At 39.4% G+C, this 26227-nt stretch overlaps 1 protein-coding gene across 1 annotated transcript in view; it reads right to left on the reverse strand.

Moving 5' to 3' along the window:
• Nucleotides 1-3157: 3157 nt before the first annotated feature.
• Nucleotides 3158-26227, reverse strand: part of CPNE2 (copine 2) — an 84296-nt gene continuing 61226 nt past the window's right edge. Inside the window, exons 9-16 of the mRNA XM_072117551.1 lie at nucleotides 24608-24694; nucleotides 21908-21967; nucleotides 20338-20471; nucleotides 15966-16020; nucleotides 14112-14163; nucleotides 11354-11487; nucleotides 9538-9774; nucleotides 3158-8300 (exon numbers count right to left, since the gene is read on the reverse strand). Of these exons, the coding sequence (XP_071973652.1) occupies nucleotides 8193-8300; nucleotides 9538-9774; nucleotides 11354-11487; nucleotides 14112-14163; nucleotides 15966-16020; nucleotides 20338-20471; nucleotides 21908-21967; nucleotides 24608-24694 (867 nt within the window). The 3' untranslated portion in view covers nucleotides 3158-8192. The remainder of the gene's footprint in view (nucleotides 8301-9537; nucleotides 9775-11353; nucleotides 11488-14111; nucleotides 14164-15965; nucleotides 16021-20337; nucleotides 20472-21907; nucleotides 21968-24607; nucleotides 24695-26227) is intronic.

Genomic DNA, 26227 nt, shown 5'->3' on the forward strand with positions numbered 1-26227 from the left:
TTTGCATTTGAATGTATTATTTGTTGGACCTTTATGATTTATGTTTTTTTATGCGTATGGTTTGTGAATTATTCTAAATAAAAGAAAAAAAATGAGTGCAGTTTATTAATTGCTGGTAAATATTTAGATGTGCAGCATAATTTATGTGTATGTTACATTCATAGAAGGTATATATTTATACTTGTGGTTTCAGGTTTATACACTTTTACTTTGTTTCATTGCAAACTGCGATTGGTAAGATCAAAATGTTTTTTTTTTGCTCATTAGTGTATACTCCGCACCCCATCTTGACAGACAAAAAAAAAAATGTTGAAGGGTCTACTCCTTCATTGGTCTCCAGCTGTATTTAATTAAACTGTTTGGACTTGATAAGGAAAGGCACACACTATTCTTTACAAAGACCTCACAGGTAACAGTGCATGTCAGAGCACATGAGAATCATGAAGTCTAAGGAACTGCCCAAGGAGCTCATAGACAGAATTGTGTCAAGGCACAGATCTGGCAAAGGTTACAAAAGTATTTCTGCAGTACTACAGGTTCCTAAGAGCACAGTGGCTGAGCTCCACAGATGCAGAAGGGAGATGGGAGAAAGTTTCACAAAGTCAACTGCAGCCCTCCACTAGTCTGGGCTTTATGGCAGATTGTGTCAATGGAAGCCTGCATACAGTTTGCAAAAATACACATGAAGGACTACAAGACTTTGATAAATAAAATTCTCTAGTCTGATGAGACAAAGATTGAAATTTTCGGTGTTAAAGGGAACCTCTCACCATGGACCTCATTTTCACTAAAGATAGTTTACAGAATCCCATTACAGCTGCATTGAAAATATGCCTTTCTGCTTTCTCTAAGCATTTGCATTACAATATAATTGTGTATTATAACTTACCTTGCACCCTGCCAGAATCCTCTGTGTAGTCCCAGGGGTTGGGCTTTGATTTGGATGCATTTCAAAAAACATGTGACTAGTCTATGTAGCAGACTGTCTCTTGGTCCCCATCTTTGTACAGATCCTCCCTCCTGCTCCTTCAAGGAGCTCACAGCATGGTGAGCTGACATCAGTGGGAGAGGGAGGAGCTGCACAGGAACACAAATGTTTAATTCTAAGCGGTATGTTTGGAGAAAACCAGGCACTGCTCATCACCTGCCAAATAAGATCCCAACAGTGAAACATGTTGGTGCAGCATAATGCTATGGGGGCAGAGAGAGGATGAATAATTGTAATTGAAGAAAAGATGAATGCGGCAAAGTACAGAGATATCCAGAGAAAACCTCTTCCAGAGTGCTCTGGACCTCAGACCGGGGACAAAGACAACAAGACAATGACCAGAGCACAAAGCTAAAATAACAAAGCAGTGTCTTCAAAACATTATGTGACCATTATTGACTGTACAGCCAGAGCCCTGACCTAAACCCAATTAAACATCTCTGGAGAGACTTGAAAATGGTTTCCACCAATGTTCACATATGCGTTTTGGTCACACGTGGTGTTTACATATAACAGCTGAGAAGAGATTTAACCCAAATGTTAACAAAACACAATGTAAAACCCTTAAACAACCCCTTGCCTACATAGCTCTAGACTGGTGGTTATTTGTGCAAAATAATTTCAACTTTTCACTTGATTGTGAAAACATTTGCGACTTTTCTAGAAGTTCACATCTTACATTTTTAAGATAAATCAGGCGCAGTAGTGTAAAACTCTGGCGGCTAACTTTGCAAAACAGGTGTAAAAGTCAATTACGCAAAAAGCAATTATGCTAAAAAGTTGTAAAAAAAGAGGGAAAACACAAAAGAGTTTGATAAATGATACCAATATTTTTTAAACTAACTTGTTTAACCCCTTCTCACACCTTGATGTAACCCTGGGTCATAGGATGCGGGTAGTTCCTTGATGTAGAGTTACGTCATGGTGATTGCCCTGGCTCAGAAGCTGAGCCTTTGCTATCATCCCGGGTAACGGGGATCCCGTAGTAACAGCCTGTCAACCGTATAGACGCCGCGATCATAGTGACCATGGCAGCTCTGAGGTCCGATGGTGGACCCCAGAGCTGCCTTCAGTAGAAGCCTGCCTGATTGTGCTTTCTGCACTGCTAATGTCAGAATGCATAGGCTGACTATGTAATACATTGGTATTGCAGTATATTACAATGAACAAGTGATCAAATGATCACTTATTCGTGTCCCTCTCTGGGACAAAATAAAACAGTAAACTAAAATAATTATTGAAAAAGAATAAAAAATCTCAATTCCAATCGCATATAAAAATCATAAAAAAGTGAAAATGACAACATATTGGGTACCCCCATGCCCGTAACAACAAATACAATAAAATAAAATTGTCTCTGAAACCTTACGATGAACGACGTAAAAAAAAACACAAACAAAACTTAACAAGAGTTAATGATTTTTTTAACCACCACCAAGAAAGAGTTAATACAATCTGAACCCCCCCCCCAAAAAAGCTATTGAACCCCCCCCCAAAAAAAAATTATGAACCTGAAAAGTGGATCTCATCCACAAAAAAAAAAATCCCCCATATGTCCAAAGTCCAAAATGTGACATTGCAGATCTGTTCTGAATGGCGCTCCTTCCGTTCTATGCCGGCCGTGTACCCATACAGCAGGTTACTACCACATATGGGGCATTCTCACACTCTGAAGAAATTGGGTATCAAACTTTGTGGAGCTTTTTCTCATTTAATACTTTGTGAAAGTTTACTTTTTGGCCCATATTAATGTATTGTCTAAAAAAAAATTATAGTTTGTAAAATACACCTCCATTTTGTTTTAACTCCTGGGAAACATCTAAAGGGTTAACACACTTCTTAAAGTTGATTTTTTTTATACATTGAGGGGTGTAATTTCTAAAATGGCATAATTTACAGGGTTTTACTGTTATTACTCTTGAAATCGCTTAAAACTGAGCAGGTGCCTCTAAATAAGAATTTTGTCGATTTTCATAAAAATTTGAGAAAATTTAAACAAATTCTGAACCTTCTAACAACCTACAAAAGAGAGAGGAGGCATAAAAAGATTCTGTAAGACATTAGGACCATTTGTGTAGAATGTGCAAAGGGACAGCAGAATATTTGACCCCATATACCCGCCTATTACCACCACATCATACATGTAACAAAGAGCCATTTATTATAATGGAGTATTTGATGCATTTATTCTTCTAAAGCATTAGATCTGCAGTGCATTTTAATACAAAAAGTCACAGGAACATAGAAGAATGACAGTAAACAATACATTAATATATAAGCTTTTACATATAATCCAAAAACTGAGATGGCAGGTACAATAGGAACAGCCATTATTTCTTACAAGTTCCTCCAATAGGAGGAGCTCTTGTTCCATCACTTGTATGCACAACTCTCATTTGTCTATATTGGGAATGTTTGTAGTTTCTGCCACAGGTTTATATACAAAAATGTACAAATGTATATATATAACAACAAATATCCATCTCTACGTCTAGTCCTCAACACAGGCAAAGCGTGACCCTTGTGCTTTTTTGAGATAGTAAGTTCCCAGCGCTCTTCTGAGATTTATACAGATAAGCTGTGGATGTGTGAATCCAGAAATATGCAGCTGAGCTTCTCCTCCTTTGGCATCCATAAAGGTTTCAATGCTGATTGTTAAACTTCAAAGAGCCAAAAAAATCTATTTTACAAGGACAAATATGTACAAAAACTTCTATTACTTATAATACATATGGAATGCCATGTGTTCATGTGGCACCTGGCATACAGCCTGTAGATAGGAGTGCTCCTTAATACCAGTACAGTTCTCAGCATGTCCCTGGGGCTACCCCAATTATACACAGAGAAATGCTAACTAACCCTGGGCTCCTCTTGTGCAAGGGTGGGGTAGTAGGAAACTGCAGGCTGCACATTTTTAGGCTCCATGCTCACAGTGATATCATGACTCCATTCAGAAGCTGGAAATTTAGAGTCAAAGGGGGCTATTTATCATTGGATTTGCCTGGCTTTTTTGGCGTAAAAAGTCGCACAGGACTATTTCTGCCACTTCACTGATCTGGTGTAAACACAGATCTACCGCTAGTGCAATGCCATCCAAAGCCAGATTCATGACTTTGCGCCTTTTTCCAAAGGTCATATAGAAAGTCGCAAAGTCATATCAGTCCCCTGCTGGTGTATGCACTGGGAATTAAAGCCTCAGTCAGCAGAGCTTCAAAAACAGACTGTCTAATGATAAATAACCCCCAAAAAGTGAATGTCATCCCAACTTGTGGAGTAAGCAAACCCTTTTTAGCAAATCCTAAATGTAAATGTACAGTTTCTCTATAGATCTGTTATGCAGCCATGTGCATGAAGCCTTACTTGTACTATTGGTATCTCTCATTTTTACACAACCTACATTAATTGTCAATATCTGCTGTTGCTAATTTTTTTGGTGCCAAGTACTGAGTAAATGGTACAGGAAGAACATATCCGTTCATCACAGTGTAGTCCCACATGCGCAGGTCTTTAGATGGCCGTGCTTATTGTATTTATAGTGTTGTCTCAAAGTCCTGGCTCATCTAACGGCCATTGAAGGGAAAATGTGGTCTGACGCATGTCATTTCAATTAAAATAGTAATTTCACCATTTCTAGCAATCTTCAGGTTTTCACTTCTGGCGTTGAGTGATCAGTTTTTTGTTGAATCTGTTTTTGATGCCTTCCATTTGCATTATATCAGTTTTTGCCAAAAAGAAAAGTGCAAAGAACACTCAAGGGCCAAAAGTCCCTTAAATTTGCCTGTAAAACAAGCCTGCCTGCACCTGAGAATGATCCCGACACACCGTTCACCTCCATAGGGCTGAATAAGATCAGTGTAGATGGGGGATGTGGGTGATATAAGGGAGGCTACAGGAAGGCTTTATTTTGCTTCCATTTGCATCAGTCAAGAAGGAACTTCATTTAGAACCTCAGGAGCAGATTCTCTCATATGGAAAGATAGTATATAGCATGTAGCAGTATTTTTCCCACCAAAACAACAGACACTTCTACAATATAACTCAGTGTTGGCAAACCTATGGCACTGGTGTCAGAGGCGGCACTCTGAGCCCTTTCGGTGGGCACCCAGGCCATCACCCCAGAATGAAGTTCACCAGACAGGACTCAAAGAATTATCCTGCAGAATCTTCCTACAATGATAGATGAATTTGCCCTCCTCCTCCTTTCAACTGCGTTGGTGCAGTTATCAGGCTGAACGATTGAAAGTTGTCAAAGAACAAGGAGAAATACATTACTGCTTAAGTTGCTGTGCTGGCACTTTGCAATAAATAAGTGGCTTTTGGTTGAAGTTTGGGCACTCAGGCTCTAAAAGTTTAGCCGTCACTGATATAACTCATGAGTTAAAAACAGAATAGTCAAAATCTGAAGCTTGCTAGAAATTGTGAGCACAGCCTAAACCTTTTACCAGACCAGGTACTTGTAGGTAGAAAAACATTGGCGTTGCTGAAGGAGTGACAGGATAAATCTTTATAAGCACAATACTGACCATCATCCTGTCACTCCGTTCTGTATGAGCTGCTACAGATCTGTGCCCACTACACACTGCCTTTTACACTACGGAGTTTTGTGTCCTTTAATTTTCTCTGTAGCTCTTATGGGTTTTCTACTATGCAAGACGCACATTAATAATAAATGGACAATAATAAAGTAGTAATATATATAAAATAGTAATATATTCTTTAGACATTACTACCCTCACATGCTTCACAATATCTCCTACTAATAGATTCATTCACACTAATGCATCCATCTCTACAGCTACCTTTTCTATGTGTTTACTTGTACTACAGTCTAATATGTAACTATGATATGGAGATGATATTTTAAGTGTAAAATTAAAAACTTCATTTAGAACCTCAGTAGCAGATTCTCTTGTATGGAAAGATAGTAAATCATGTAGCAGTATTTTTCCCATCAAAACAACAGACACTACTACAGAAGGCAGCGGCTCTTTTTGTAGGTTTGTGGCATCTGTCGTGATGGATTCAAAACCTCTTGACTTTACTGAAACATGGAATGCATGCTTAGGTATACAGAAATCTACCATCAAAGTCAAGCCATGATGAGTTGGTTTTGTTAATCCGACCATAGACGCTGCCAGAAATATTGTGTATTTGCCAGATCATTTCCCATTAGTAGGGAAATTTGGCTACATATTTGGCAAAATGTTGGTCCACCTCCTCGAACTTTCATTCTGGAGATTACTGCCATCTATAACTCTCTCCCTTTGGCTGTAAACAAGTATGCTTAAAAAGGACCTTAAAGAGGGCACTTAAACACCCACAGGTCCTTGGTGGTTTAGTGTCCCAAATCGCCCTTTAGCTAGTCCCTTGTGGTGCTATTGAAAAAAAAAAAGCATACTTACCTAGAGATGGGTCCGATGAGGCGCATAGGACCCTTCTCTTGTGCTCTATACTTCTTTACAGTATCTAAATGAAGCGGGTTAATGGTGTAAGTGCCGTAACCACGCACATGCGCAGGGGCACCCGGGGTATATTAGCGGGCACCTGCGGGCATTCTAAAGGGCAATTATGGACACTAAATCACCTTTCCATAAGGACCTGTGGGTGGTTTAGGGTCCCAAATTGCCCTGACAGGTTCCATTTACTGACTACAAGACTTTATGAGGTGTTGAAGAGAGGGGACAAGGCCCTCTGTTGTCATAAGGGCAAAGTGCACTGAAAACCCTAGTAATGTAACAGAAGTGCTGACTAAAAGGTAGAAAGATCAATTACTTGGAGGTTATAAATGGGATATTATCTAAATGTAACATAGCAGTCCTGAGGAATGATGTAATGTGATCTGGCAACACCTGATGGTTGTATGTATATCACCAATTATAGTCCATATTCACTCAGATTTGCTTTCTTTAGTAATATAAATATGGCTGCATTCATTCCTACACAAAAACCATCAGACAAAATATAGGTCTAAACAAGAAATCAAGTAATTTATCATTTTACTTTGTACCCCTAAAGCAGTTGTCCTGAGGTTGTGAAAGATGGTTGCTTTCTTCCAAAAACAAATCACGCATGACCATGGTTTGTACTGTGCTGCAACTCCATTCATCTCTATGCAGGTGGGTTGCAATAGTGGTAGAAACCATGGTCAGATGTGGCGCTGTTTTTGGAGGAAAATTTCATTTAAAACATGGACTTCAGATCTGTGGAGTTCTTCACTATAGGGAACGTTGAAGAACGCCTGTATAGCTTTCTGCTACCAACGTTAGTCCCACAATTTTAGAATGAAAACTCAAACAGCAAAAGTACCTCTTGGGTATAGTCAGAAACTGGAGCACAGTCTTTACCTCAGCGATGGAACAACAGACTGTCGGCTCCACTTCGTGCCCAAGAGCGTTTTGTACGTGGCTCTGTACATTGACTACTGAAATTTTACTTGTCTTTTTTAATCGCACGTCTATGAGTATAACCATTATTTTAAAGCTCTCAAAGTGTTGGTTTTCTGCTATTGTAATTTTGCTCCTTCACAAAACAGACCATCGGATCAGTGGCCCCTTTATTTTGGATCTAAGTTTCTTGGAGATAGCAAGTTCATGTGGCACATCTATTACGCTTAAAGAAGTGATGCTGACAGTCTGATGTTCCAACACTGAAGTAAAGACTGTGCATCCTTAGTCCAGTCTGTGAATTTACCTAAGAGGTACTGGGTACCTTGAGTTTTTATTTTAAGATTGTGGGACTAAAGTTGGTAGCAAAAAGGACATTTTATTTCTCTAGGTCTATTCCCTGTAGGTCCTTCTCTGATTTATGTTGTTTGTTTGCAGGCTGTCAAGGTCTATGTTCTGAGATAGCTTTTGTAGTTGCGGTCTTGTAACCTATGGCTATCCACCTGCAGGTTTTGGGCCATGAAGGGATTTATGAGTCACAGAATACTGATTTTAATAAGAATAATGTGCTGTTATGTTTGACCCGCCACAAATCAGTATCATGTCGTCCTCCCTTTTTTCAGTCTCCATCTCCAAACAAGTGCACGCTGGTAAGTCTTGTCTAACTGGAGTCCACCAGAACCAGGGCTTAGTGCAGTCGTTGACCTTTGATTAATTTACAATGTCCGTGTCGCCACTAAAATTGTCATACACCTAGGGATTGCTGGTTTCATTCAAGGGAGACCCACAGGTTTCATCACAAGTGGGGGATGACAGGAAAGTTATACACCCTCAGACTTGATGGGTGGTAGATTGTGGCTCTTAAAGTAATCCACCACTTGCTGTGGAAGTTCAGCAAGAACGGCTTTGGCCAGAGTTTCTTTAGGCGCCTGTGGGGAGAACATGAAACATAATGTAAATATTCTTTAAAAGTATATATTGATGATATTTTAAAAGCACAAATGCATCGGCACAATAACACATATAGGAGATTTTATGACATCCCATTCTAAATCCATGAGTTAAAATTGTGATGTCTTCCATTTTCAACTATAGCAGCTTCCACTTTTCTGAGGAGGCAATCTACATTGTGTGAGAACAGTTGCAAATTTATCCGGAAGATCATTTCCAAGGTCAGGCACCAATGTTGGACGAGAGGGCCTGCCTCCCTATTTCCATTCAAGTTTATCTTTAAGTTTATCTTAAAGGACAGAGGTCAGAGCTTTGTACGGGACAATACTAGTTGGTCAATATCTAACTTCACAGTTACTAGTTCCACAAACCTACTTGTAGCATCGGGGAAGAAGGTGGGGTGCTGGCTATATACTGGGGGCAGGATGACTGGCTATATGCTGGTGAAGGGCTGGCTGTCTACTGGGGCCAGGGGGCTAGCAATATACTGGAGCAGGAGCTGGCTATATACTGGTGGCAGGGGGCTTGCTTGCTATATACTACGGACAGGGGGCTGAATAGCTATATAATGGGGGCTGAATAGCTATATACTGGGTGGAAGCTGTAACCAATTCATTTCCAACCCTAGGCTTATACTCAAGTAAATAGGTTTTCCCAGTTTATTTGTGGTAAAAATGTACCTCGGCTTATATTCTTGTCGGGTTATATATATGGTATATATGAGTATATATGGTACTCGTTTGCCTCCTGATAAGCATTATATGGCCAAAACAATTCCACCCCTCCAAACAAATTGTTTCCTCAAGAGTATACAGAAATCCAGCCCTACTCACTTCCCCACACTCTTCTCTGCTTGCAGTGTAAATTCCGTGGAAAGTGCAGACTAGTGCAGGTCGCCTTTCAGAAGATAGTATGGCACCCAGAGCATATTCATGGTCTTTCTCCATTCTACATAGACCATTAAGATGTAGGATTTTGGGAGAACTAATTAGTCATCATTAGGGTACAATATATACAGTGTCCTTATAAATATAGAGTTTATAAATATACACCTGCAACTATATACTGGTTGCAGGTGTATATACTCTTCTGTGTGAAAAGCGATAAGCAATTTATTCTTATGATCAGCCTCTTCAGCAGCAGTCTTCTTATCTTGTCTGTGAACTTATACCAGTGCTATAAATGAACATAGTTTGGACATTTCCGTTGACTTACATTACGAAACTCCCTGAAGGGTACAAACTGCACTATGTCCCTTGATGCCTCCTCTCCTGTATGAGATCTGAGCATTCTGTTATCTCCATCCAGGAATTCCATGGCAGAAAAGTCTGCATTTCCTACTCCAATGATAATGATGGACATGGGCAGCTTGGATGCCTGTACAATAGCGTGTCTTGTTTCATCCATGTCGCTAATGACACCATCCGTAATAATAAGGAGGATAAAATATTGCTGTTACAGAAAATAAGAGAAAGGAGAGTAATAAGTAGGGTGTTTGCTTAGTTCTTTTATTTTATAGCAGAGAGAATAAGAGAATATTCCTAGCGGCTTCTAAGCTCAAAATACCTATATAAACAGTCAGCAAGATTCTTTCACACAGACTTTACAAGTAGACTGTCTACTTACAAATTAACATTTACCAGGATTAGAACAATAGTAATCCAGAAAACAGGCAACAACAAAAAATGTATTTTCCCTGCTCTGGCTTTTTACGTCCAGAGCCACGGCGATCATTGGACTCCCTTTTGTTTATCTTCGGCCTCTAATTGGCTATTAGTGGTCCTGTGAGCCCAAACACAGATCAGAGAACTAGATGCTGATTCTAAGAGATGGAGATGGGTGAGTACACTTTTTTCTTTATTTGCTTAATCCTGCCCTGGCACCCATTGGGTTCTCCAGGATTCCTAGAAAGCCCCATTCACACAAGTATCCCGTTCCTGTATGCATCCCCACAAGGTGCAAGAATAGCAACCAGCTGCTTTAGTATACAAGTATAAACTGCCGACTGAATACTTTATAAAGGTATTAAAGTTACGGTACATTAAAGTGGTTGTCTTAATGTTCTTTTTTTACTGGCCTCAGGGGATATGAGAGTAACAAACAGTGTATTCCCACCTCAATCCAATGCTCCGGTGCGGTCACGGCCGGCTGTTTATATACAAAGGCGTAGCAGGGATGTCAGGTTGACAGGCCTGTAATGGACACACGCACAGTCTACACCACATCACTGCTGAGCCTCTGTATACAAAAAATTATAAAATTTGAAGCTTGGAATGGCCCCGTGTCCTATTCTCTCTGAAGCAATATATATCAATGCAGGCAGATAGGATGAGAAAACAGTGAACCTGTGGTGGTGTCTCTGGGTTGTGCTCAGTTCTTGGCACCGTCCAGTCCACTAGTACTACTTCATGGTTCATTCTTTTATATTCAAATCTGTATACAAAATGTCTGGCAGTGACGGGCGATGCCCCGTGAGTATACACTGTATGTTATTTTCATAACCCCTGGGACATGAAGAAATAATTAATCCTGTACAACTACTTTTATGATATAATGCATGATTATGCAATGTTTATGTGCCAATAAGCTATGCTGTAAATACCAGCACACATACCATTAAACATGAGATTTCTCTTTATTTTAAAGTGAATCTACCATCAAAATCAAGCATGGATGAACCAGAGGCACTTACTCATATTCAGGCACTGTGACTGTGGTAATCTACTTATATTTGTCATCTATGGCCTCCTTCCTTCTAAAATCAACTTTTACAATTATGCTAATGAGCATCAGGGGCTACCCTAGCCCCTCTATTTGATCTGGCTTTACTTTTCCCTTCTTCTTTGCGATGTGTGTAGTGAGCAATTCCTGCTCAGTGTATTCCAGGTTTATTGTGCTTGATTTTGATGGTAGACATAGCTGTGGGGCAGGATGTGCAGCTAGACACAGGCATAGACAGTACAGTGGCATAAAATATGATATTGCGTTATGACTTGTGCAGGATCGGGATTGCTTTCAAGCAGCTACTTACCCCTGCTGACTGCTGTTGGGTTGCTTGAGCTGCAAATCGTGCAACATGATTAATAATAGGAGAAAAATTGGTGGGTCCATAGAACCGTATATGAGGGAGACAAGCAGAATAGGCTTCTATAATGCCTTCCACTCCTACAGAAAAACATAAAAAGCTGTTATGGTCTGCTTGAATTAAAACAGAAGATTAAGGGCGCCTCCAATTTTCCTTTGTTACTTTAGTTTTTATTGAAAGTGATCTCTGAAGCGCTAGGTCTAATAGATCATGGTATTTGATTGTTTAAAGAGGACCTGTCAGGTCATTAAAACACTTTAGCTGCTCATACGAAAGTAAGCAGCTCCCTAGCCCTCCCCCAGTTGTAGCATTATTAAATTATTGGAACATACCCATAAGCTAGGAAACAATGTACAACGTAGCAATATGCAGCAAAGACTTACCGGCTATGGAGAGGGCTCGTTAAGAGGGCTCGTTAACGACATCACATGTCGTTAAGGGGTTAAAAAAATTGCAACAAATATGCCAGGAGGGAAGTGGAGTGACTATTCGATTCTCTAGTAAATAGCAGGTCGTTAATCTGGCTTTACACAGTACTGCACTAAGCAGTTGTTTCTTTAAGCCACTATTTCTTAGTGATGGGAAAAGGCCAGTGCAATTTTTTTTAGCAGTGAAAATCCCCAAATAATTTTTTTGCCACTATTTGACCTATGATAAATGTCCCCTTATTATTCTATTCCTAGGTCAGATGACATACAGGATACAGTCACAGGACATCATTTTATTTAAGAAACAAAACTGAATACCCCAGAAAGTAATGGGTGAGATGGCCAAAACATTACCGCCATCTTAAAATCACATTCCCATGGGAAATATGGTGGCGTTCAAGCACTGGGCAGCCAAGTTAAAGGGGTTTTCCCACGAAATAAAATTCTCAAATCTCAAACTTCTAGTGATGTTTACACAATAAAGATCATTTTAATCCCTCACTTTAAAAATGTGCTCAGTTTTATTGCTGTTTTAGCTCCTATCAATCAGTGCTGCTCAGTGCAAAATCCCAGGGTAAGGGTGGGGATTCTCTAAGCAGACACATTGGGGCAGATTTACTTACCCAGTCCGTTTGCGATCCAGCGTCGCGTTCTCTGCGGTGGATTCGGGTCCGGCCGGGATTCACTAAGGTAGTTCCTCCGCCGTCCACCAGGTGGCGGTGCTGCGCTGAAGTTCCCCGGAGGCGCGCTGGAATGCCCTGAAATTCACCGGCCTATACCTGGTGAAGGTAAGTGTAATTTTCGCAACACATTTTTTTTCTTAAATGCGGCGTTTTTTCCGAATCCGTCGGGTTTTCGTTCGGCCACGCCCCCCGATTTCCGTCGCGTGCATGCCAGCGCCGATGCGCCAAAATCCCGGGGCAATTCAGGTACAATCGGCGGAAATATTCGGGTAACACGTCGGGAAAACGCGAATCGGGCCCTTAGTAAATGACCCCCATTATGATCCATTTAGATCTGTGGGGTGACAATGTGGTTAGATCATCAGGATACAAGGTTTATATACATTTTCATCTGGCTACTCACATTTACTAACACACTGACACATAGAAGGAGAGAGATGAGACAGATCAGAGATGCATGAGATGCCTATTACACAGAGGCAAAACAGACAGAGGCTGACATACTTTTACACTGCCTTACTGTTCTCACAGATATGTGCCTGCCTCCCCCTTCCCCCAGATCACTTATCTCCTTGTAGTTTGAAGCTTCTCTCTCCTCACAATGTGCTGGCAGGAAGTGAGTGTCAGTGTGAGCTTGGGGCTAGACTGCAGGGGGTGTGACTTCAAAAAGAGACAGAAATCTCAGCTCCAGGCTGTCACACAGGAATACAAGATGGTGGCCTAGGGGCAAATGAAATTGTGTACACCAGGATTGATAAAGACAGGTTGGACTTATATCTGTGAAATGCTGTATTTTTGTTAATAACAGAGAATTAAAGAATGTGTTAGTTTGTTTTCCTGAGTACATATAAGAAACTTATCTTCGTGGGAATAACCCTTTAAGGGCATAGCCTAAAACAGTGATGGCGAACCTTTTAGAGGCCGAGTGCCCAAACTTCAACCAAAATCCACTTATTTACCGTGAAGTGCCAACATGGAATTTTAAACAGTAACTTATTGCTCCCTGTTCTTCCACATCTTTCAATTGTATCGGCCCCCTAAGGCCAACAGTACAGTTTACAGAAGGAGTTCAGCTTCAGAAGGAGTTGTAGCTTCTCTCAAGGGTCTCTCTATACAGGAAGAACGGTGGGTCCAGCAGGAGGACCTCCAAAGATAATGCAGTTCTGTCAACACCTTCTTACTTTCCCTGCAGTTCCAAACACCCAATAAAGTGTTGCTTTAAAATACTGCTGAGAGCAGCATCTCTTAAGTTGCTTGGGACTGTAGGAAGATCCAGTGTTTGGTGAACTCTCTCCTTCGACGATGGCCTGAGTGCCCACAGAAAGGGCTCTGAGTGCCACCTCTGGCACCCGTGCCATAGGTTTGCCACAACTGGCCTAAAAGATATACCCTCTCATCCATTACTTGATAAGATAGTCAGGTTTAATTTTTTTGTTGCATTTTTGAAATAAAAGGGTGCCCTGAGGCTTATACATCCCATTTTCCATTTTAATGCATGACATCCTGACATTTATAAAAGATCTATTAAGACTTTTGGGAACCTGTCAGACCTTGTACTTTCATTGCTATACTTATGACAAAGGATGGTCTAACCTGAGCAGAAAGGGCTGGTAGGATTGAAATTGATGGCAAATTCATGAGACACCTTTAAAAGAAAAAAATTAGAAATACTTCAAATCATTTTTAGAACATCAGTCAATATTTGCATGTAATCCTTTCAAATATTAAGTATTTAATTATTTCTGTTACTGGAATTCTACTTCATAAAAAGTACTACAGTAGAGCACAGGATGAACTGCTAGTTTGTATTAGGGAATAATTTTCAAGAAGCAGTTGTGCATAGTGACCAATAACTTCAGAATTTTTCCTTTTCATTGTCAAGCGCTCAGTACTACTGACTGGGGCGATTCGCAGAGCCCTTTCGTGCTGCAGATTTACAGGCTTGTTAGACTGTCTCACCCTCCACCTTCTCCCTCAGCACTTCCCCCTGCCTCTGCCTGATGTAATCTCACTGCAGAAGAGGATGTAAAGATTGAAAGGGGGAAGTACTTATGCACACTGTAACATCCTGTGTAACTACAGCATGGAGGGGCTCTGGCAACCGCCCCAGCAGCATTTCAGGCTCATTAGCTTAAAAGTGGATTTTGTAAGGAAAGAGGCCATGAATAACAAATATAAGAGGATTACCATAGTCACAGTGCCTGGATCTATGAGTTAGCGTCCCTGGTTTATCATTGATTTTGATGGTAGATTTCCTTTAAAAAGTATCAAATGGGGCGGCACGGTAGCAGAGTGAGTAGCACTTCTGCCTTGCAGCACTGGAGTCCTGGGTTCGAATTCCACCCAGGTCAACATCTGCAAAGAGTTTGTATGTTCTCTCCGTGTTTGCATGGGTTTCTTCCGGGTACTCCAGTTTTTTTCCCACACTCCAAAACATACTGTTAGGTTGTTTAGATTGCGAGCCCCATTGGGGACAGGGACCAATTTGACATGCTTTGTGCAGTGCTGCTTAATCTGTGTGCGCTATATAAATAAAGAATTATTATTATTTTATTATTATCAAATGCCCTGAGACAAGGTACCCTGAATGGCTTCTACAACATGTGGGATCCATGGATAAAAATTACCAACAGAGACCCCGCTCACCCCATAACTCCTGATGACTGAAGACAAACTCTTCAGATTAATTCTCCCTGAGAATACAACTCCCTTTTCCTTCTTCCTTTCCTCTAATCTTGTAACATTCCCTGGTCTAGAAGTTCCATCAAGTATTATTTACTGTAACTGCTGATATAACAAGCTGAATATTTGTAAAAAAGAGTCTGTTAAAATTTCATGTGATCGACTCAATAAAAAAGATTTGAAAGAAGAAGTAGAAGACAGATCAGCCTTGAAAAAATAGAATTAAAGCCATTACTAACGGGATTTTGCAGCCTATTTCTCTACAAACTAAGCAGAATTTCTTTAGAAAAACATTCTCTACCCCCCTACCATATTAAAAATTAACTCAAAGCACAGTAATACTTTAAATTTAGGCCATCTTGGAAGCTATTGTAGATTTCACTGAATTACTATATGACTTATGTAACAATTTTTCCTACTGAAGCATATCATGTATGAATACAAACTATCCATTTTTATTTAACATTTCCAAAAAGTCTGGGTACTAACTGTCATATTAAGATTCCGCTAAAATGATCAGGGATCTCTTTTATTTATTGCTAAGAATGCTTTACCTGTGACTATGTTTGAGCACAAGAAATGAGGAGAAAACAATCTTAGAGCAAAAAAAAGGCTTAGGTTTCTTTCATTCCATAAGATACTATATTCCAATGTAAAAGGATGAACAGAATCAGTTCAAAGGTCACAATGCAATAGATCCATGTTGCATATCTCGATGCATCCATAAACCTATAAGAATAAAGCCATTGCAAACATTTACAATACCTTCCAGTCTGGAGGCAACTGGGCACCAAATCCCAGGGCAGGAAATAGTTTGTCACTGAAAGTAAAAAAAAAAATCATATATTATTACACATACATACAGCACCTATCAAACATAACAGTAAAATCCACTGCTTAATAGTGAGAAAATCCCTCTTGTTTGGTTAAAACAGGCCTGACAGACCATAGACTCCATAAAACCAATGAACCAATGAATTTTATATCTATATATATATATATATATAAAATTTCTTATGTCATCCTAATCAGATTTTTTCTTGACAATACAATGATTCCTGAACCACATACAATAATAAAAGCTTTTTGTCACTTGACAGGAATCCATTTTTCTATCCCAGCAAGCAACAGAAGACAAATGAGTGTGTTTCCGTGGTAACTGTTGTGCAGATATCAGAATAAGCACTTAACATTCCCGGTGCACAGGGGCTTTATGTGAGGGCTTTCTTGTAGTTGGATGTGAATTGCTACAACTGACAATTAGTGACAATCCAATTATCAAGGGATACTTTCCACTAGTAGGAGAAATGTTTTATCATATGTGGGTCTGTCTCATATGCATCAATGCTTATGTATATATATATATATATATATATATATATATATATATATATATATATATATATATATGCTCCATCCAACAATATATGGCTTCTTCATCCTTGTCATCCTGACATTGTCCTTGTCAGACGCTGCCCTGCCCACATCATCACATCAGGTCACTGCCTGTTATAGCAGTAGCACACTCTTTTATGAATGCTTTCAGGCTACCTAAAATATCATTGGGCCCAATACAATTCATTTCTACCTCTTCCAAATCACTTGCAAACCTGTCATTCTTCTTGCTGAAAGGTTCCTGCATCTCACAGTCAGAAGGGTCATCATCTGAGCAGATACTCCTATGGGCTGATTGATTCCAGGATTTTTTATTCTTTCCCACAACATTAGACTGTTTCTTTACGTGTAGTTTTATCTTCATTAACACAGCCAAACACAAACTCATCTTCTGATGCGGTTTTGGCCCTTACACTATTATTTACTGCATTACACATATCTTCTTCCATGTGATTCCTTTACTGCAGTATTGATAACTGGTGGCCCATAAAATGCTACCTCAACTGTGTAGGTTTTTGTTCCAGTACTTTATATTGCCAAAATATTTGTTTTGCAAGTACAAAGCTATTTTGGCTGGTAAATAAAAAATTATTTTCTGCCAGTTGGTGGTTGACACTCTCAACTGCAGTATACTCCATGTAGGATACACCTATACCCACCATATACCAACGGATATATAAAAATGGTTTATTTTAGCATTTGTTAAAGAGAACCTGTCAGGCAAATTAACCTCCAAAACTAAATATATTTTTATAAACTGCCGTTAGAAAGCATTGTCCCTATCCCTACATTGTCCCTCTACATGCCTGTAAACTTAAGCAATGACCTGTGAGATGTCCAAAGAATCATTATCTTATTCAGCTGTCCAGCTTATTCATGAGTGGGAGGCACAGCCACACCCACCCAGATCTTGACTGACAGCCTGTATAATGATGTGAGGTATAATGGTGTAATGGCTCCTCCATGTGCTTCCTGGTGCTGGCACCCCTTGCAGCCTGTGTGTTTATGAGATACTCCTATACACATTACTGACAGCCTGTATAATGGTGTGACACTCCTGGTGCTGGTGCCCCCTGCAACTTGTGTGTGTATGATATACTCCTATACGCATGACTGACAGCCTGTATAATGATGCGACACTCCTGGTGCTGGCTCCTCTATGTGTTTCATGGTGCTGGTGCCCTCTGCAGCCTGTGTGTGTATGAGATACCCCTATACACATGACTGACAGCCTGTATAATGATGTGGCACTCCTGGTGCTGGCTCCTCTATGTGTTTCCTGGTGCCGGTGCCCCCTGCAGCCTGTGTGTGTATGAGATACTCCTATGCACATGAATGATATCCTGTATAATGATGTGAGGTATAATGGTGTAACGGCTCCTCCATGTGCTTCCTGGTGCTGGCGCCCCCTACAGCCTGTTTGTATGTGAAAGATACAACAGCTCCAGGAAACCATGTTATAGAAGAACATGTCAGCTACATGTTTAGCTGATGTCTGTGTCTCTCACACGTGTACGGGAGGACAGCATGTCAGCAGATGTGCGTAGAGCCTTTGTTTGCCTGTATCTCCTTATGCATTTTCCCTCTCCTCCTAACCTTCCCCTTCCCTTCTCTGCCTGCTCAATGAACATGACATGAAGGGTAGGGGAACGGAGCTTCATGAATATGGAGGAGATGAGACTGACACAGGCACATGCAGGCTGCAGCTGCTCTGTCCCCGGGGACTCACCATATGCTGTTGGGATGGAGTTAGTTAATGTGAATTGAACTTATATAAATTACTGAAATGTTTCAGAATTCTGATAGGCTTTTGAAACCTGTCACCAGATAAAAATTACATTCTTGGTGGCAGGTTCCCTTTAAGCTCATATAATGCCAGTCAGCAAATATTACTATAAGTGGTAAACTGACCCTTCATTCACAGTGTAAGACAATCTATGATGGATAGCTAATCTTTATCAAGTAACAACGATCGATCAGCATAGAGGGAAGCATTAACCTATGTCCTTATGGAGATGTTACATGACTGTTTACCTGTAACTTTATATAACATATTGTAATGGTAAATTGTGTTTATCAGGGTTAATGTATTGGGATAAAGATGATTTTTCAGGATTACATTTCAATGACGACATAGCCCTCAGCTCAGGATTGGATGATGAGAAGCAAGTCAGCCTTCCATATTATTGTATATATCTTATTTTATCTATCTAGTGTATATGTTTATATCCTAGTTAATGTATATTATCAAGGTCAGGTTCACTGTTTGTATATGTATATTGACTGGATAATTCATATAAATTTAATTAATGATAACAGGTTAACATATAGCATTGGTTGTGTTACAAAGGGATTTTCCCTGAATTTACACCAAATAATTTCCTGTCTGACAAGAAATGGAAACCCAGATGGGAATGGATTTTGTTTTAAGATATGAAAAAGTGATCTTTTATAGCTCTATCAGTAACAGCATCCTTGGCATCAGTGTGAACAGAACCTTCCACATGCAGTGCTCTATTCTTGAACACTTGGTGACAAGCAAAATGACAACATTCCATGTAAATAATAAATGTGAAGGTTTGCTGAACATTAATATCCTTTTCTACCCGTTTCCAATAAAGAAGGTCAGTTTTAAATAGTAACTAAACCTTTGAAGCTATTTTATTTTACCTCTGAAGTGAATAGGACAGGTAATGATGATAACATTTGTAATATACTTTATAAAGAAAGAAAAGCTTTGTTGCAATTTTCTTTGCTCCTGCATCTATCTTAGTGAAGATGGGAGGTCATTCTCCACAACTCAAACTTATCTCACTTGTTTATCAGCTCTGCAGGAGATAAGACTGCACTGACAGTTCATAAGGAATTAAAGGGGTTGGCCACCTTACTTCATGTTTTTTGTAATGTGTGCGTAAGTGTAAGGGCTTACAGCTTTTTTATATATATATATATATAAAGCCCATGGTACAGAAATGTCTTTTTACTTTATTAGCAAGCATCACATGAGCCTCCATCTATGGTCAGGAATGTCTGGCTGATTAGGTAAAAGACAGAAGGGTTCACTTTACATATAGTTGTCCTAATACAAATCCCTGCTCAGACCACACATGGAATATTATGTGCAGTTTTGGGCACCAGGGTATAAAAAGGATATAGTAGAACTGGAACGGGTGCAGAGGAGAGCAATCAGGATTATTAAGGGAATGGGGGGGACTAGAATACAATGACAGATTACAAAATTTGGGATTATTTTGTTTAGTTAAAAGAAGGCTTAGGATAGACAATGTACAAATATGTGACCGGACAGTACAAGGTTCAATCCAAAGATCTTTTTATACCTAGGCCTGTGACCAGGACAAGGGGGCATCCTGTACGCCTAGAGGAGAGGCGATTTTACCATCAACATAGACAAAGGTTCTTTACTGTAAGAGCAGTGAGACTATGGAACTCTCTGCCGCAGGAGGTTGTTATGGCGGACTCTATGTACATGTTCAAGAGAGGCCTGGATGCCTTTCTGGAGAGCAAAAGTGTATCTATACACACTGCTAAAAGTGGGAAGAGAGGACAAAAGGAAAAGGGAGCAAGAACATTTTCTTTAATAAAGTATATCACAAAGTTTACTATTTTCTACTGCAATATTGATTTATGCTATTTTATTAAAAGTTTAGTTATACTGTAAATATGTAGCTGTTTTTGGAGAAGAAGTGTAGTATCAGTTCTTCCTGTAAAAGTTGTTACTTACGAATCGTAATCTTGAATAATTTGTCCTACAGACCATAAAGCAGAAAGATATTCATTTGTGCCCATCGGGTTGATATAATGCAGAGAGGAGGCATCTCTTGGATTTCCATTTGATGCCGTGAAGTCAATTCCAACCTGAAGATAAAGCAAATCCTCCTTATAAATAAACAAGACCCTGGTAGACACTACCTAATATAATGTAAATTTGTATCATACAGTGCTATTAACAGTGTAGTACAGTGCTATTAACAAGCAACTTTATAGGGTTTTGGAGGGTGATAATCTATGTCCCACTATAGGTTTCTCGAAGTAAAAGCTATAAGAGGAATACATTGTTCCTATATTCACCGTAATATGGTACAATTGAGTGTCTTCAATACTTGTACACTACATTAGAGATAAGAGATGAAAAATATTAAATTGAAGGGATGGTTAGCCCTATGTGTTAATATAGTACTGTAGTAGTACTGTACTGCACTGATTTCTTGGTAATAGTGGGGGCCAGACTGAAAAATCGAATAGTACAATATGTCATATCCAGCAAATAATCTTTAATTTACACATCATTATGTGTTTATTATACTTAGAACATTCTCTTCCAGCTGCACCAATTTTAGATAAAACACTGACACTATTTCCTACAAATAACCTAATAAAGAGGTGCCATATGTCTACAGTGTCTCTGTAGGAGGGATGTGGTACTTCATGCACATGTTTATCTCTAATCTTTTTCATATTGTAAATATTTGATTCTATTCTATTTTGATCCTGCCTGAACCACAAAGTACAGTACTTTTATTTTTGTTTTAAATTCAATATAGTTAGTGTATCCAAAAAATGTAACTTAAATGAAACAATGTGTAATTTTCTTATGACATAGTCCTTGAACATGAATTCCTAATACACATTTACTATTGAAAGAAAATTTTGTGCTATTCATAGGTAAATTGCATTAGTGGTTATAAAGTGACTCTTGTGAAGATCCCATATCACTTGCAGGGAGGGGCACTGCAAATGGCCTGGGGAAAAACAGATAATATCTCTGTGTCACAGGGCAGATTTGTGTGCACCATTATACATGTAGGGATCAATAATACTAGTAGAAACGAAAATGTATACAGCTATGTGCTAGGGTCTCAAGTCTGGAATACTCTGCTAAGGCTAGTGATAGTGACAGAGTTGATATCATTTATTATATTATATATTATATTTATCATGTGTAACAGATAAGGATTTATTACACATAAGCAGAGAGAGGAATGCTCCTCTGTGCATAATCGGGTAGTTTTACAAAAAGAGAGTGCCACAATTGTGGTGTAATGGGTCTTGTATAAACAGAACCAGAGAATATTTTAGCTAAGTCTTATTTGTTTCAACAAAAGTTTCTACATCCTTGAGCACAAGAATGTAGAAATGTACAATGTTTTTATCACCACATGAGTGTCAGAATCGCTATCACTCCAGGGTCAGAACAAGGTGACTCATATCCTATGTAATAGTTTTTGTCACATCCAGTAGTTTTCCTGCAGAAATAAGCAAAGCACTGTTTGTTCCTCCCAATGAGCACTTACTGTAAACATTAACTGGCATCCTCCTAGTATGTAATCCAGGAAGGAATAATCTCTTGTTATCTGAAAAAAGATACATAGGAACAAGTGAAGTTTGGTAATATGGATGCAACACACGATGAAGGTGAATATAATTGAGTTTTCATTTATTTTTGATAGGTATAAATATTTCATTCTATCTTTTCATGGGACAAGACTGAACATCTGACGCTTTGTCTAGACCGCTGGCTGTCTTACTATGCAGTTTGCGTTCCTCTGCACTGTTTAGTAAGACAGCGTAGCGAAGAGACGCATGCGTAGTGATCAGTGAGGCGTCTCTCTGCTTCTGCTCACTGTGCATGTCTGAATCAATCCTACGTCATGAGTGGAAGCTGTAATAGATGGTGGTGGATAATAATGAGCGAGGGGACGGGCCAGATCTGGATTCAAGCTAGAAGCCGAACGTTATCCTTTTGGAAAGCACAACCCCAAGGCCTTCAGTCGTTGACCTGGCAGGGAGCCAGGTAAACTTTACCACACAATATTTCTGTAACCAATGTAAATACAGAATATATAAAAACATATTTTTTAAAGTATATTACTGTTTCCATATTTACTGTCTATTTTAAGCTGTCCCCATTGATAAAGAGCCCTGTGGTGACAGGTTCCCTATAAAACCCATCTCTTTAGGTGTTCTAAAGAACACAAAAGCCAATTTGCCCGAAATATATGAAGAAATGCATCTTTATTGAAATGGTAAATAATAAACAAACATTTAAAAACTAATGACAGGTTGATCTGATTAAGAGAAACAAGGACACTACAAAAATACAACCAGATGGTACAGGGTGATACATGGGGCTGATTCCTACTTAAAATGTCAAAAATAGTGTTCAAGACAATGAAAAAACTGGAATGTAGGTAAATGACAAAAAGGCTCTAAATGGGAGGCAGTAGTGAGATGTTTAAAAGTGCATAGTGCGTACGGGGGCAGGTATCCGGGTTATTGCTATTGCAGTTTACTCAAAAAGTGTCAAGTGCTTTAAAGTGCGCAAAATATATAACTCCCAGATACCGTCCTCCAAAAGTGCACTCCTAACTATATTAACTGTAAACAAGGACACATACTTGAACCATGTCCTATTGCATAATGGTGCAAGAGAGCATATTGCACATACCCAATAACATTATTACATGTCTTAATACATAGAAAGTGAAGGAAATATATTGCACATACCCATGATCAGTGTTCTTCCCTCGTCTGGTGTAAAGTCCCCCTTTTTGTCATTTACCTACATTCCAGTTTTTTCATTGTCTTGTACACTATTTTTGACATTTTAAGTAGGAATCAGCCCTGATCAGATCTATTTTCTAGTGCCAAAATTAAAGCCTTTCAAGAATTACAGTCTGGTTTGAAAAACCAACAGAGGATATATTTTAGGTTTCTTCAGATCAGACATACCTTTAGGGCTGACTACAATGAGGATGAAGATGATGTAATCATCCATAATAAGATTATTAATAACAGGATTCTGGATCAGCCATTAGTCGGGTTTCCTGATAGAAGTAGGGAATTTTCCACAATCATGGTGTCCCGCCAAAATTTTATAAACTCTGGTTCCCCTGGACTGACTTGCTACAGCGTGGGCCTTATCAAACATTTTATATGGCTTCTAATACACTTATCAGGGTTGTATTTGCTTGTCTCCTGGAGGTAGTGGGGTCCTTCAAGTGATAGATGTTTTTCATTTAGGATATGTCCTTCACTGTTCTTACAACTAGTACACAATTGGCCAAAACTAGTGCAGTCTGTACTTTGTGCAGTTGGCCAGTGGAGTGTGCAGAACGCACCAGATTAATCAAAAGTGGCGCATGGACTTCATTAATCTGGCGCCCCCTGCACTGCTCTGTAAGTGTGCACCTTTAACATAGAGGGGCAGATTTATCAAGTGTCTGAAAGTCAGAATATTTCCAATTGCCCATGGCAACCAATCACAGCTCCCCTTTAAAATATTCATGAGCACTGGTGAAATGAAAGCTGAGCTGTGATTGGTTGCCATGGGAAACTGGAAATATTCAGACTTTCAGACTGCTTGATAAATCTGCCCCAGAGTGTACGACACAATTCTGTTGAGTCGCAGTATTAAATGTGGTGCAAGGTCCGACTGTGCACTCCTTTAGGAGCAGAATTTTGTGGCCCAGTGGACATAGTGCAGCTGCAACACAAAACTGGCGCAGACACTTGATAAATACATGTGCAAGCAGTTTGCACATTCTTTTCAGTCTGGCGCAGACACTTAAATAAATGTGGACCTACATCTATCCTACCACTTATGTGATGTGTGTTTTCCTGGTAGCTGCATCTACCTCTTATGGATCTACAATTTCTTCTGGATGCCCTAAAGATCAGGAAGTCTTTACTGTTTCTGCTGCCCTACTAATTGCATGGAAGTGATGTGACATTTTATATTGTGTTATCTTCCTTTGTCAGTGTGTTTGTATAAAACTTGTCAGTGTGTTTGTATAAAACTTTCTATATAACTTTCAATAAAAATTTGTTAATATATAATAAAACAAAGAAGAGCAGAAAAGAACTGCACAAATTGACCTGGACATTAAGGTGCCCATGACCTTCAATAACAAAAGTCTTTATGGGGTGAAGGCTGGTGACAAGTTCCCTTTAAGATAAGATAATTAGGAAACCAGTATCAGAGATATTCTTACCTTACATGATTTTATTATGATAACTCCAGAGTTTTTGTAGCTTCTTTTCTTCTTTTGTTTCTTTGGGTTAATGCAGTCAAATTCCACCTAAAAAAGAAAAAGTTTTTCTAAAAAATGTTGGAATTTTATAGTTCGCAATTAGGAAGATCCAGCACTTCCAGACCCTCCTAACCGCTGTCTTAGAGATTTGCTTTCACTCAGAGCGAAGTACCCTGCACCACTCTCTCTCCCTCACCCTGCCAGTCCTGACCATCACCGGAAGCATAATGGAATAAAGGACCAAAGTGATTTCAAATGCATGTGACCGATCACTTTAAGGTCCTGTAACCTTTTCATGCTGCCAGTCGGGCCAGTACATTTGGCCAACTAAAGATGTTCTATGGACAGTTTTGCTATTGATGACTTTTGACAAATTGAAGTAATTAAGTTTGTTTATCAAGACAATCTAGAAATCCAGCATCCTGCCTAGGTCACTATAAAGGGCCTATGTGGGCGTTTTATCTGAAGCGTCTGAGAGCAGAACTGTTCCAGTTGCCCAATCAGAGCTCAGCTTTCATTTTCACACAGCTTATAAAATGAAAGCTGAGCTCCGATTGGTTTCCATGTGCAACTAGGACAGTTTTACCCTCACCCTGTATGTGTATTTACTTGTTGGAATCTCAGTGGATTCACTGGTTACTTTATGAGAGAATACAGGGCATCATCTGAACTATAGGCAGGATGTAAAGGAGTGGTTTATTCCTGGAAAAAACCTTTTAACCCCTAACCAACGTGTGACATAATAGTACGTCACATGTCGGCAGTGGGTGTATTGCAGCAAACAACCACCGATAACACCCGCGGTCGGAGCTGGCACCGATCGCGGGTACTACCCATGTAAATGCCTCCGGCAAAGCTTCTGGTGAAATTTCCATTCCAACGGTGCGTGGGCGGCGCCATATTGGATTTGATTGTCACCCCGTGAGGTAATCGGAGGACGGCAATCGGTTACTATGACAGTCTCGAGTCACATGAGGACCCGAGGCGGTCTTACTTTAACTGATTCATTAGAATATGCCATACTATAGATAGTATAGTATATAGTATAGCAGTATATGGTAGGATCAATCAGACTACCTAGGGTTAAAGTACCCTATGGGTCTGAAAAATAGTAAAATAATAAAAAGTAAAAAAAAAAAAAAATTTAATTAAAAAAACTAAAAATTGCAAACAGTAAAAATCATAAACATGTATAGCCGTGTCCCAAAATGTCCGATCTATCAAAATATAATAAGGGTCATTCGCTGCGTTTGACCTTGTAACGGAAAATTGCGGCAAAGTCAAAAATGCCACTTTTTGCCATTTTGACAATTATAAAACATTCCATAAAAAGTGATCAAAAGTGATCATAAAGTCCTTAGAATGGTAGCATTGAAACGTCATCAAAACTCTCAAAATATGACAGCACACACATCTCCGTACACCGAAGTATTACAAAGTTATTAGTGGTAGAAAATGGCAAAATGGAGAATTGTTTTTGTACAGGAGGCTTTAATTTTTGGAAATTTATGAAAACATTATAAAACCTATATAAATCGCACCGATGATCGCACCGACCCAAAGAATAAAGGAGACATGTCA

Source organism: Engystomops pustulosus, chromosome 7 (genome assembly GCF_040894005.1).
Source record: "Engystomops pustulosus chromosome 7, aEngPut4.maternal, whole genome shotgun sequence".
Lineage (NCBI taxonomy): Eukaryota > Metazoa > Chordata > Amphibia > Anura > Leptodactylidae > Engystomops > Engystomops pustulosus.